Below are 12,411 nucleotides of genomic sequence, written 5' to 3'. Positions count from 1 at the left end.
TAGTCCCAATTATCTGGTGTTAATATCAGTTTGCAGTTCTGTACTGAATACCTTGGCTCCGAGGTGATGTTACTATCACACTTAACAACATTCTGCTTAGTATTTGTACAGAATGCTGCCATCAAGTGGTTATTGGCAGCAGTGCTTAATCAAATATAAATGAAAAATACCTTCATCTGACATACCATTCCTTTTTTGGTTATAGGCAAAGTCAAGATTCGTGCAAACTTTATTTATGAATGTTTTTCTTCAAAAATAAATATAGCCTTATGTAAAGGACAATTCGATTTTTAATCCATCTTCTCCATTCAGTCTCTTCCAGAGCTCTCTCGTATTCCAGGTCTGGTTTTGCCGGGCAGCACCTTCTCAGACTGCCTCATGGTGGTTCAGTTTCTGCGCAACTTTGGGAAGGTTCTTGGCTTCGACATCAGCATGGAGGTCCCCAGTCTGAGCGTGCTGCAGGAGGGGCTGCTGAACGTTGGAGACAGCATGGGTGAGGTGCAGGACCTGCTCGTCCGGCTGCTGTCTGCCGTGGTGTGCGATCCTGGCCTGCCACCTGGTCATCGAGTAAGACTTTACACCTGTATACTTTACTGCTATGGCATCTCTCAATGGCACGTGTTGTGTCTATAATTGCAGAAGAAATACAAGAATAAAAATAAAATGCTGTTATGTTAAACCTTTGTCTGTCCTGTTTGTAGGCAAAAACAGCTTTGGGGGACCACCTGACCAACGTAGGAATAAACAGAGATAATGTGTCAGAGATTCTACAGATCTACATGGAGGCCCACTGTGGACAGACAGAGCTGACAGAGAGCCTGAAAACCAAAGCTTTCCAGGCACACACTCCCTCTCAGAAAGCTTCGGTCCTGGGGTTTCTTGTAAATGAGCTGGCATGCAGTAAAAGTGTAGTGAGGTAAGACACTGCAACACTTGATACCAAATTAAGGTTTCAGTATTCAGCGCTCACTGGAGTGTTACTTATGTACTTGCGTGCTAAAGTGGTGGTTTCAGTTTCTGGTCTTTGGAGAATACTAACAGTCTAGTTTTCTTCATTTAAACCTACACTGCTTCTCAGTCGAGCCAAAAGAGAAGAGAGAAACTGAAAAATGCAAAAACGGCAATCCTGCATTTCGAGATTTGAACACGGCTGCGATTTCTGCATCCTTTATTAAACAAAGATCAAATGAAAATCTGATGTACTGATGTCTTGGAGATGTTAATAGATTCAGATGCCAATGATTTAAGTGCGTATGAGTCAGGATTTAATTAAACACAGTGGGGGTATTTACTAATCAGCTGTATTTTCTCAGTTAGTCAGCTTTCTACATGCTTTTTAATGGTGTTAACTACAGCAGAACAACAACAAAAGTGTAAAGTTCATCACCTCTGCCAATTAATTCTGACAAATTTCTTAGGTTTTCACACTGTCCAGCATGTTTGTTTCACAAACCCTAAGAGGTTAATCATTTCACACTTTTAGCATTTACATGAATAATTGTGTCCCACGTATTTAATTGTTTAAGCCCATAATGAATAGTATATATACATTATTATGAAAAGGGAAAATAAAATACTGTATAAATAAAATATTGATTTTTGCATAAGGCATTGAAGTGAAGGTATTACCCTCCTCTGAGCGAGCTTATTACTGGCCTGAATTATGTAAATACAAGCTGTACTGATTATTCTTATCAGTAGTGGTGTCCCTGACCATATTGACTAAATGCTGAGTTAAGTGTTCACTCTAAAAGAAAACTTTGGAGAGGGGGCGGGGGGCTTGAAGGGCACCGTGCCCTTAATTCATGGGCATCTGAATCTGTAATGCCATTAGTACTGAAGTGTCAGAAGAAATAGCGCAAGAAAGAATGGAAGGCCACTTGCTTTAATACTATTTTTTTAAAGTATGATGGATATCCAACGCACATGTAAACAGTCAATTTCTTTTGATATGTTTTCCCAGTGAGATCGACAAGAACATCGACCATATGTCTAATTTGAGGCGGGACAAATGGGTTGTTGAAGGCAAGCTCCGCAAGTGAGTGTTGATATTCATTACTGCAGGAATTAATGGACAGATGGAAAGGGTCAAATGTGCAGAACGGAGAAATGTCGTAACATGTTTTGAAGATCCTGCCGACACAGACAACACAGTGACTGCGTGACTACTTGTGAGAATGTGTCTTAATGTATATTTGTGTGCAAACAAATATAAACGATAGTATGAATTATGCAATTAATTACATAAACATAAAAATAATCTTTCCAGTTTGCTGAAGTATTCTTTACATGCGGTAGTTACATGACCCTGTGTGAACCATGAATCCTCTGACCGGACTTGGCCTCTGTTCAGGCTGCGAATCATTCACGCAAAGAAGACCGGGAAGAGAGACTGCAGCACTGGGGGCGATGGGGGGGAGGAGCAGCAGGCCCTGGGCACGCCCACAGCGGGGCGCAAACGCAAAAGGAAAGGCGGAGACAGCGATGAGGACGAAGATGAGGACGATGACAGCGAGGACCAGGGGGAGGACGATGAGGATGAAGAGGAGGACAAGAAAGGAAAGAAAACGGAAACCTGTGAAGATGAGGTGACCCATCTCTCCGCCTTCTTCCATCTACTACCACATTTATTCCCAATTCTGCCTATCACAAGAGTGCAGTTCTGTGTATATTCGCTTTTGCTTTTGTGTAGAGACATTCATATTCTAAAGTTCAAATGAATGCATGTATACTATTAATGCCACACATAAATATTTGAGCTGATTCAGTTGTTAAATATTTTAGAAATCTACCTTAAAATCCAACACCTGGGTAAATAAGTTTGTTATATGTAGATTGAGATCTAACACTGATCTTTTCCGCAGGATGATGGGGACCACGCGGCTAGTGTTGAAGAGCTGGAGAAACAGATTGAAAAACTCACAAAGGTAAATTATAGTAGAAATTCAAAGCAATATTTCAGTCATCTTGAATTTTCAGAAGAAAGTTAATATTTGTTTTAATGCATTGCGTTTCCACTTATCCAGCAACAGAGCCAGTTCCGGAGAAAGCTCTTTGAAGCCTCTCATTCCCTGAGATCTATGATGTTTGGCCAGGATCGCTATAAACGGCGCTACTGGGTTCTACCTCAGTGTGGGGGGGTGTTTGTGGAGGCCATGGAAAGTGGGGAAGGTAAGGTGAAATTAATAGATCTTCAAATTTTTAAATGGAGGGAACATGGAGGGAAACTGCACAAAAGCAAATGAACTCCCAGGACAATCAATTATGTTTTTATTTAAAAACAAAATAAAAAATTCCCTTCAGCTATATGATGGTATTGTGGTAATATCAGATCATTACTCTGTTGTTAACCAGTAAATGTCATAAGACTTGGCATGTGGCATCAAAGAAACTGGCAAATACTGCAATTTTTCCCTGTTCTTTGGCATCTTTACTAATGCAGATTAAATGATCTGTCCTAGGTCCAGCAGAACTGGAGAAAGAAAGGGAGAGACTTGAGAATGCAGAAATGATCCAGATCAAAGAGGAACCACCTGAAGTAACCGAAGAAAAGCCTTTGGACATCAGCCTTGATCTCAACTTCAACAGCACTAGCCAGGAGGAGGGGAAGGAGAAAGATAACCCCAACCTCTTCTTACAGAAACCAGGTTCCTTTTCAAAGCTCAGCAAACTCTTGGAAGTTGCAAAAATGTCTCCCGAGTCGGATGTGATGACCCAGAAGCAAAATGGAAGCCCAGCAAATGTCCCCACAACATCATCTCCGACTCACACTAATGCCCAGCAAGCTTCCCCCAGTTCCCAGCTGGCCGCTTCTCAGGGCTGTCCTGACTCTAAGGCAGACTCCAATGCCAACCTCTTCAGCCCAATCCTCAGCAGCCCTGGGAAAGTGTATAACTCTCAGCTCCTTCCCAATGACCAGCTCTTTAGAGTACTGACCGAGAGAAGTGGACACTGGTTCAGTCTTCTGCCCAGATCACCATGTGACGACTCCTCTCTTACAAGTACTTCAACACCTAGAGCAGCCTCTCCCCAACCTTCCTCAGTGAGGCCCAAATCCCCTGCTTCCTCTCCAACCCCTCCAGCAACATCTGCGAGTCCACAAAACCCAGCGGGGATCAATAATTTTGCATTATCGGCTCTGCAGGTATGTGACTTATGAATTTAGACCTTCATGAGAGGTTGAAGATTCTTATTTTAAGTATTTTATTATTATTAAAGGTGAAATGCCATCCTTTTATTACTCTTTGCTTTAGAATTGTGAACAATTATGTATTCTCTAATTTCTCTGTTTTCTTAAGCTTAGTTTCGTAAGCTTTTGCCACTACTCATTTAGACACATTATTTATGGCAGATAAACACCATTATTTTGCATGGTGTGTAGAAAAGCAATGACCCAATTTAACACTGAACTATATACCCGTTTTATAATTAGCTGTGGTGTTGGTGTATGACAAGTTGAGGAAGTTCTGTTGGTCAGGCAATGCTAAGAGGTCTGCTTGTAAGTTTACCAACAATGATTCCGAGAACATAGTTGGATCTCCCTGTAATTTTTTTTTTTTTTCTTCTCTTATCGGAAGTTCCATATGCTGATGCATATATTTTATATCCTTTAGGTGAAGCCTGGCTTACACTTAATGGGTCTGCCATTTTGTGGGTGGTCTACTGGGATGTTGAGCCCAAACCTGCCCTTCTCTGGCAACGTGCTGCCAGCTACGCCTGGCCCAGGATTTACAGTGTCGGAGGGAAATGGCAATCCTTTCCTAGCACCCAGTGTTTCAACAAGCAAAAGTGAATCTCCAGTGCCACAGAGCGAGAAGCCACCCCCCGCCCCATCTCCGGCAGTTGAAGTAGCAAAGCCTGTCGACTACCCCCGTCCAAGGCCCATACCTGAAGGTAAAGATAATGACACTCTGATTCTTACAAAGGGAATGGCAGTGAAAGAAACTGCATAGAAATCTGTAATATCAGTGAAGACTGATTTGTATTTTCATCATCGTGTCTGATCTGTCTTATTGTTTTACACATTTACAACTTAGTACACATACAGGAAAACTATTTTAGTAGATTAAAACAAGATTTAAATTAAAGTACACTAAACAGAGAAAATATGTTCCACAATATTATAGGAAAAAAGGGATTTAATCCATTTCCTATTGATCAGGGTAACTTTGTGAAAATATAAATGCTACTCTTTTGTATTTCTTACCCCAGACCAGATTGTAAATCTCTTTATTAAATGCAGCAATGTTGCTGAAAGGATCAGCTAAATTATTCTATCCAATTTACCTGAAAATGTGTAATGTGTAATATAAATGTGATACTATTTGAGTGAATCACAAAATGAAAGTTCTGCGTCTCTTTGATCCAGAAATGCTGACCGGATGGTGGAGAGTGACTGATGCCGAGGAACTCCGAGCACTGGTGAAAGTGCTACATCTCAGGGGAATAAGGGAAAAGGCTTTGCAGAAACAGATTCAGAAACACGTGGATTACATCAGCCAAGCCTGTGCCAAGAGTAAAGATGGTGTGTACAGTTCACTTTTCAGTTACTGCCATGTTCTCAGGCCTCTCGCATACAACATTGTCCTTGTATTGAAAAATGAACTGTTAAAAATTAAATGTAAACACTAGAGAAAATCTGCATTGGTGTAAATGACAACAAAATAACCAAAAAACAAGACCGAACAAACAAAAACACTGAAATACATCAGTGTACAAAATTTGCTCAAATTGAAAAGCTCATGTATGCTGATGAATGTAATGCTGTAGCCTTGCAGTAGAGAAAAACAAGGAGCGAAAACTTATTATTCTCTGAGTCCTGGGATTATTTGATAAAGGAGGTTCAATTGGTCTGAATTCACAGATTTGGGATATTGGGTAATGCTACTCCATAAAACAGGTTTCTGCTACAGAGCTATGCAATGGCTCAAAATATTTTGACACTATAGTTACAGATGTGTCTTTTAGAGTTATGGTCATAGTAACATTTCACACATTATTTGTAGGATGATATATCTACTTTAGGGCATATTTAAAACATCCAGAAGTTACTCTTTTAGTTATGGAAATTCAATGTTATTTATCAACAGTTGCCATTATTGAAATCAATGATAACGAGGAAAACCAGGTCACTCAGGAAACATTGGAGAGCTGGTGTGTGGAGGAGCAGGCCATGGAGATGGATATTGCTATTCTGCAGCAAGTAGAAGAACTGGAGAGAAAAGTAGCATCTGCTAGTCTGCAAGTCAAGGTGAGACTTCAATTATGTCAAGCTGTCGGCACTAATATAAAATCACCATGAACCCTTTCATAGACACCAGTGCAGTTCATATCTTCCTGATAAGACGTTCATATTCAGTTTTTAAAAGGTGGCTTTTCGAATCAGCTCTTTGAGAATATACTAGAAGAGCTGGTTTTAAGATGATTATATTAACCCGACTGTCTTTTCACGTACAGGGATGGATCTATCCAGAGCCACACTCCGAAAGGGAAGATCTTGTCTACTACGAGCACAAGCCATTCGCTCGGTTGCAGACAGAAGAAGATAAAGAACAGGAAGAGCGAGAAGAATGCGGCGATGGCAGCATTGTGCGGCGAATCAACAACCCTCTAGATATAGCTGTAACCAGGCTGGCTGAATTGGAGAGGAACATCGAGCGAAGGTATCTGAAGAGCCCCTTAAGTACCACCATTCAGATCAAACTGGATAATGTGGGCACAGTTACTGTCCCTGCTCCTGCACCATCCAGTAGTGGTGATGGTGACGGGTAGGTCATCGAGATTAATTGGAACAATTATTGTGCTTCTCTGCTGATTTGGAGCCTATTTTTGTTGTCTTGCTTGTTCCTTCTGCTTCATGTATTTAATTTTAGTCCTGTTTGTCTGAGACACCTTTTCGGAACTGGTTGTGTCTTGCATGATGCATTGTATTGTACAATTCTTTCAATGCTGAAGGTTTTCTCATCTCTGTGGACTGCCCTAGCACACACTTCTGAATGTATGAGGCATGTTGCCAGTCTAAAACAAAGATGTATCAACCCCACCTGCTTACATTTGCACTCCGTGGCTTTTTTCTGTTTTGCACTGCTGCTGTCAGTTGGCTTCATTCTACATGGTTTGCTTGTGTCTGTGAGTGTGTACACTTCTGACCCAGCTGATGCACATTTTCCCTGTATACAGAGGTGAAGAGGACATCGCACCAGGGCTGAAAGTTTGGCGTAAGGCGCTTGTTGAAGTTCGCAGTGCTGCTCAGTTGGCACTTTGTATTCAGCAGTTGCAGAAATCAATTGCCTGGGAGAAATCTATCATGAAAGTTGTGAGTACACATAGTTAAATAATACGTTTAGCTTAGTATTTGTGCAGAATCTCATAGTTAAAAAGTCAATTTTCGTATGTTGCAGTACTGCCAAATTTGCCGAAAGGGAGATAATGAGGAACTACTCTTGCTTTGTGATGGTTGTGACAAAGGATGTCATACTTACTGCCATAGACCCAAGATCACCACAATACCTGAGGGTGACTGGTTTTGTCCTGCCTGCATTGCGAAGGTAATATTGGCCTTCAATACAGAGCGTCCTGTGGACAATATAGTAAAAGAAAACAAAATAAATTGGCTCATATGTAATTACATTTCACTGCAGTATTCACAGGATACTACATATTCTACATAGTAAAGAAGATTCCATCATCTAAAACTACAACTCCAATGAAGTGAGAGTGTCAGATACAACTCGGATAATACGAATGGTTATGTTTATGAAAATGTTTTGTCTTTGGTAAATGTGGGAGGCATGCATTCGGCATCAGATGTTTTCTCTGATACTCAGGCAAGCGGTCAATCCCCGAGGAGTAAAAAGCTCCAAAACCGAGGAGGAAAGAAAAGCAATGAAGTAAAACGGAGTAGGAAGCTGTCTGTAGCTGGAGATGTCTCGGAGGACGATGCTGCAAGTACCAGCAGTACTCCGAAGAAAGCGGGCAAAGATTCCAAAAAGAGGAAAGGGGAGGAGAGCACACCTTCAGCACCGGCCAAGCAGGAGAACGCTGTGTGTGTAAAGAAAGCAAAAACGGCAAAAGACAACGCCAAGGATCTCGCTTTGTGCGGGTAAACTATTTAAGCGTGTGTTCAGATCTGAAGCGTACTTTGTAGGATACCCAATGAGATTAGTGGAATTTGATTCCTCTGTCCAAGAGAGCAATAAATGTGGATTTATAATCAGTCTATGGTCCATAATTATGGTATGATATTTCACATTTGATCATGCACTGGTTCCAGGATTGCTTCTTAACAGCACGTCAAAAAATTATTCTGTGTTTTTGGTTGTGATTATGATGTGACAGGTAGTCATTTGATATATTTATAAAATAAGTAGTGAAATGACTGCAAAATCTGTAAATCAATACATTTGGGTTTCTGTTTTTAATTTAATGCATTTGTTCTTCTGTATTTTAGCGTGATCCTTTCTGAGTTGGAAACCCATGAGGATGCATGGCCATTTTTACTCCCTGTGAATCTGAAGCTGGTGCCCGGGTATAAAAAAGTGATCAAGAAACCTATGGACTTCTCCACAATTCGGGAGAAGCTTGGTAGCAATCAGTGAGTGTATAACATGCTTGTACATTTGTACTAGCCTACATAATATGTATTTCCTACATATTAAGATGTCTGTTTATCAAAATCTGTCCCTTTCAATAATTCTAATGTTTAGCTAATTTTAAATTGTTGATGAGCTTCATTCTAACATATAGTATGAGAACTATTTAAGCCGAGAAAACGTAGCTGCATTTCATTTCATGGGAAACTAGTGGGGAACTTTGCTGTGTTTTCATCAAGTTTTACTTGATGAAAGAATGATGCCGTATTTGAACGACATCTAGAATTATTGGTATATGGGTTATTGGCACATATATAGTAATAAATTAGAAATTCATAATGGTTGGTCTATCATTATTTTCATAAATTGTATGTATATAGTGACATATGGATGGGATAAGGGTGATAACGATGCATGGACTCTAGGTCCAAAGTGTAAGGAGGAAATAGTAAATGGGGGAATAAAGGTAATGGAAAGACCATACCCTTAACATTGTTATGCAGCAGTCTTTCATTCTGTTAGCTATAGTAGCTGCAATCCACACTATTGTCACTGTATTTTAGGGTTTTAAATATTAGGAAACAAAATGACCTTTGCAGAAAATTGTTCAGGAGTCATCTGAACATGAGTAAGTCAAACTATTCAAAGAATATTTCAAATGACTAACACCTAAAATGTTCTCTCTTTCCACTTCAGGTACCAGAATCTTGAAGCATTTATTGTTGATGTCAAATTAGTTTTTGATAACTGTGAAACATTTAATGAAGATGATTCAGAGATAGGGCGAGCTGGTCACAACATGAGAAGATGTTTTGAAAGACGATGGACTGAACTTTTCAAAGCAAACTAAGCCCAATTGGACTTTACCTTCACTATCTGGGACCAGCATTCTTCATTTCAATTCTCTAAGCAGGACACTATGAACGCACTCAAGAAGACTTCTAAGGAATGATGCTTACATCTCTTCAGAAACCAGGGCTCCTGAATTACATTATTACATGTTGTACACATAGATTTGGTTAGAACAGGGAAAACACACCCAAAGAGTTCCAGATACTGGGGTGTCATAGTGCAATACCAATTATTATATGAATTCGCACTGAATTTACAACCATCAGAGCTGTAATAGGGAAAGGAAGCTTTCCACCACTTGTAAATATTTTTGTTTACTTTACAGTTAATATTATAGTGAATGTATTTAATTTTGTTAATTATTTATGAGTAAAAAGGTCCAGTCTTCATTTTCTATGAAAAGGAAGAAACAGCAAAAACTGCTTTAAAATCTTAAGGAATGTTTTTCAAATATAAAACAAAGCCAAGAAATAACTGTTTACACTGTTCTGTGTCTTAAGGGCACCAGAGAATTCATTACGGTAATACTGTAAAGCTGCATTTATATATAAATATGTTTTTGCATCACTTAGTTGCAAAAGAACAGTGAGGCAACAGTGACACATTTGTATATACTGTTCATTAATGTTAATATTAAGTCTTGTTTGGAATATGTATGATGTGTACATATTGTTTTCAGACATCAAATATTGTTTATGCCTTAGAATGATTGTAGCATTTTATTTTAGTCTTAAAGTTATTATACATATATTGCTTGTACAGTACATATCCTCTGCAAACACTGTGGTCTCCTTAATCTTGGTAGTGCCTGCCTTTCCAACAGGGTGTAGGGGATATTATTTTTTCCCATTTTTCTATTTTTTTATATAATTTTAACCCTCCTGGGCCTCGAATTCTAACATAATCATTTTTATCCATATGAAATATATTGCAACGCACACAGTATTTTTCATAAAAGCATTTCCCTCCATCTGCCTTGCCACAGAACTGAAGACACAAGGACATTTGTAACCACTGTGTTTGAACTGCTGTGTGTTGTGGCCTACTGGAGGCAGCTAGAGCAGATTTTTTTGTACCTAAGTCAGAGTACTTGAAGTTATTTTATTTAAAAAATATTGTGGGAAAAAAAAGGTAGCATTCTTTTTGTAGGAGCATTATTTTTCACTAGTGTGTGTGGCACGGATCTAATAAAAGGATGTTTTTTCAACCCAGTATTATTTTTGTGAATTGATTTTAATAAGAATTTCATTAAATTATGCTTCATACAGAAAAAAACATGATTTCCTCTGCCCAAAAAGTCTACAGCTAGTTGACAGATTAGAGGTGCCTTTGAACCATTTTAATATTAAGGTGTTGCCATATGTTTTCAATTTTAATTACTTGATTACATTATTGGACCCTTCCCCACAGTGCCGCTAGTTTTTAAGGTGTTCTGAAAATGATGCAAGATTGAGGAATCACTCTGTAAATTAAGAATCAACCCCATTACCCAGAAGGATATAATCCAGTCCTTAGTGCAAAATTCCATGATAAATTGGCAGCTGTCGAAATAGTAGAAACCTTCATGGTCTGACTGTTATCACTATATAAAGGTGTGTTTCTATAGATATGATTCAATGTATTAATCATGGTTAACATTTGTGAGATCATTTCATAACAACAAAAAGATGTGACACTTGAATATTAAAATCCAGCACAGATCTGTACAGGCATGTTTTTTGGGCAAAGCACTCTTTTTATTTTTTATTTAAGCACAATGTATGAACTTTTAGAACGGATCTTATTTCTTATGCAATTTTAGGAGGATCATTTTGAATATTTCAAAAGCCACCAGCTCTGATAATAGAATGTAAAGTAGTAAAAAACCAACAACTGCAATATATCAATTTTAAGCTTAAATCATAAAGCTGCAATGGTTATACTACTGAAAGGCATCACAGTCTATTTTACCTTTTAAAACCTAATCTTTGAGCAGCACCATTTTTATTAAACATTTTTATACAAATAAATAACATCAACCTCTGCCAACATTATTAAATGTTTTGTAGTTCTCACTTAAAAATGCATTCCAAATGCAAGTTTAACTTTTAATTTCAGAATGAAAACAGATGTTTGAAAATTCATTTTATGTTTTTACCACAGTACACCACACTACACTTTACCACACTTTTACCATGTTACACCACACTAAACTGTATTTTTACCATGGTACACCCCACTACAGTGTAATGTCACATGGGACAAAGGTCTTGTATGGGACAAAATGTGTTGCAGTCTCATTTTTGAACCATATAGTATACCACTTATTTGATCACTACACTACTGGGCTGTGTATGTTTGTCAGTGTCTCGTGTTTGTCAGTCAATGTGTGTGTGTGTTGGCATTACTTTATAGGAAATGGACAGAGGTACTGTATATGACTGTTATGTAATTATATTTAAAAATAAAGGCATTCCCATTAACTTTGTTTTATTGCACTTTAATATCAATACAAACTGAGCTGATTTCTACAGAATCCTAGGAAATGGTAGAAAATTCCAATAACTGTAAAAATGCTGATTTAACTGAAAATACTTTGCATGTGACAGTAGCCTACTTTTTGCATAATATATTATTGAATGTTATTATTTATTTACTCCATCCCATTTTTACTCTCCTGAATTTCTCCCATAAGATTTCTGTGTTGATTTGTTGTGTAAGGTAAACAAGCTTTGAATACTTCAGTTATCTTTTTGATCTTCACTTTTCTTAGTTTTTACAAACTTGTTGAACATTACTTTGGATTTATTCGTTAATTTTGAGTCCAGTTTTCTTGCATCCAAGTGCTCTTAAATTTGAAGCTGCAGGTTTTCAAGTGTTTTTGCAATGATGACAATGTCATCTGCAAATCATAGGTTGTTCAAGTAAGATCTATGAATCTATTTCTTTTTGCTCCCAGTCCAAAGTCCTGAACACTAATTCAGCCTTT

At 38.4% G+C, this 12,411-nt stretch overlaps 1 protein-coding gene across 21 annotated transcripts in view; it reads left to right on the top strand.

Annotated features, from left to right (window-relative positions):
* baz2ba (bromodomain adjacent to zinc finger domain, 2Ba) overlaps nt 1-10,654 on the top strand; it is a 72,621-nt gene extending 61,967 nt beyond the window's left edge. For 15 of the 21 annotated variants that reach the window (XM_066688286.1, XM_066688289.1, XM_066688288.1 and 12 more), the window contains 16 exons: nt 313-567; nt 702-916; nt 1,964-2,038; nt 2,354-2,588; nt 2,865-2,927; nt 3,027-3,171; nt 3,462-4,144; nt 4,614-4,893; nt 5,369-5,524; nt 6,090-6,250; nt 6,457-6,767; nt 7,180-7,315; nt 7,401-7,547; nt 7,827-8,101; nt 8,450-8,593; nt 9,288-10,654. In XM_066688286.1, the coding sequence (XP_066544383.1) occupies nt 313-567; nt 702-916; nt 1,964-2,038; nt 2,354-2,588; nt 2,865-2,927; nt 3,027-3,171; nt 3,462-4,144; nt 4,614-4,893; nt 5,369-5,524; nt 6,090-6,250; nt 6,457-6,767; nt 7,180-7,315; nt 7,401-7,547; nt 7,827-8,101; nt 8,450-8,593; nt 9,288-9,441 (3,435 nt within the window). In that variant the 3' untranslated portion in view covers nt 9,442-10,654. The remainder of the gene's footprint in view (nt 1-312; nt 568-701; nt 917-1,963; nt 2,039-2,353; nt 2,589-2,864; nt 2,928-3,026; nt 3,172-3,461; nt 4,145-4,613; nt 4,894-5,368; nt 5,525-6,089; nt 6,251-6,456; nt 6,768-7,179; nt 7,316-7,400; nt 7,548-7,826; nt 8,102-8,449; nt 8,594-9,287) is intronic. The other 6 variants (XM_066688291.1, XM_066688295.1, XM_066688299.1 and 3 more) reach the window with 2 other exon arrangements.
* The last annotated feature ends 1,757 nt before the right edge of the window (nt 10,655-12,411 follow it).

This window comes from Amia ocellicauda, chromosome 16 (genome assembly GCF_036373705.1).
Source record: "Amia ocellicauda isolate fAmiCal2 chromosome 16, fAmiCal2.hap1, whole genome shotgun sequence".
NCBI classification, from domain to species: Eukaryota; Metazoa; Chordata; class Actinopteri; order Amiiformes; family Amiidae; genus Amia; species Amia ocellicauda.
The sequence above is the reverse complement of the archived record's forward strand: the minus strand, read 5'-3'. Positions and strand labels throughout refer to the sequence as shown.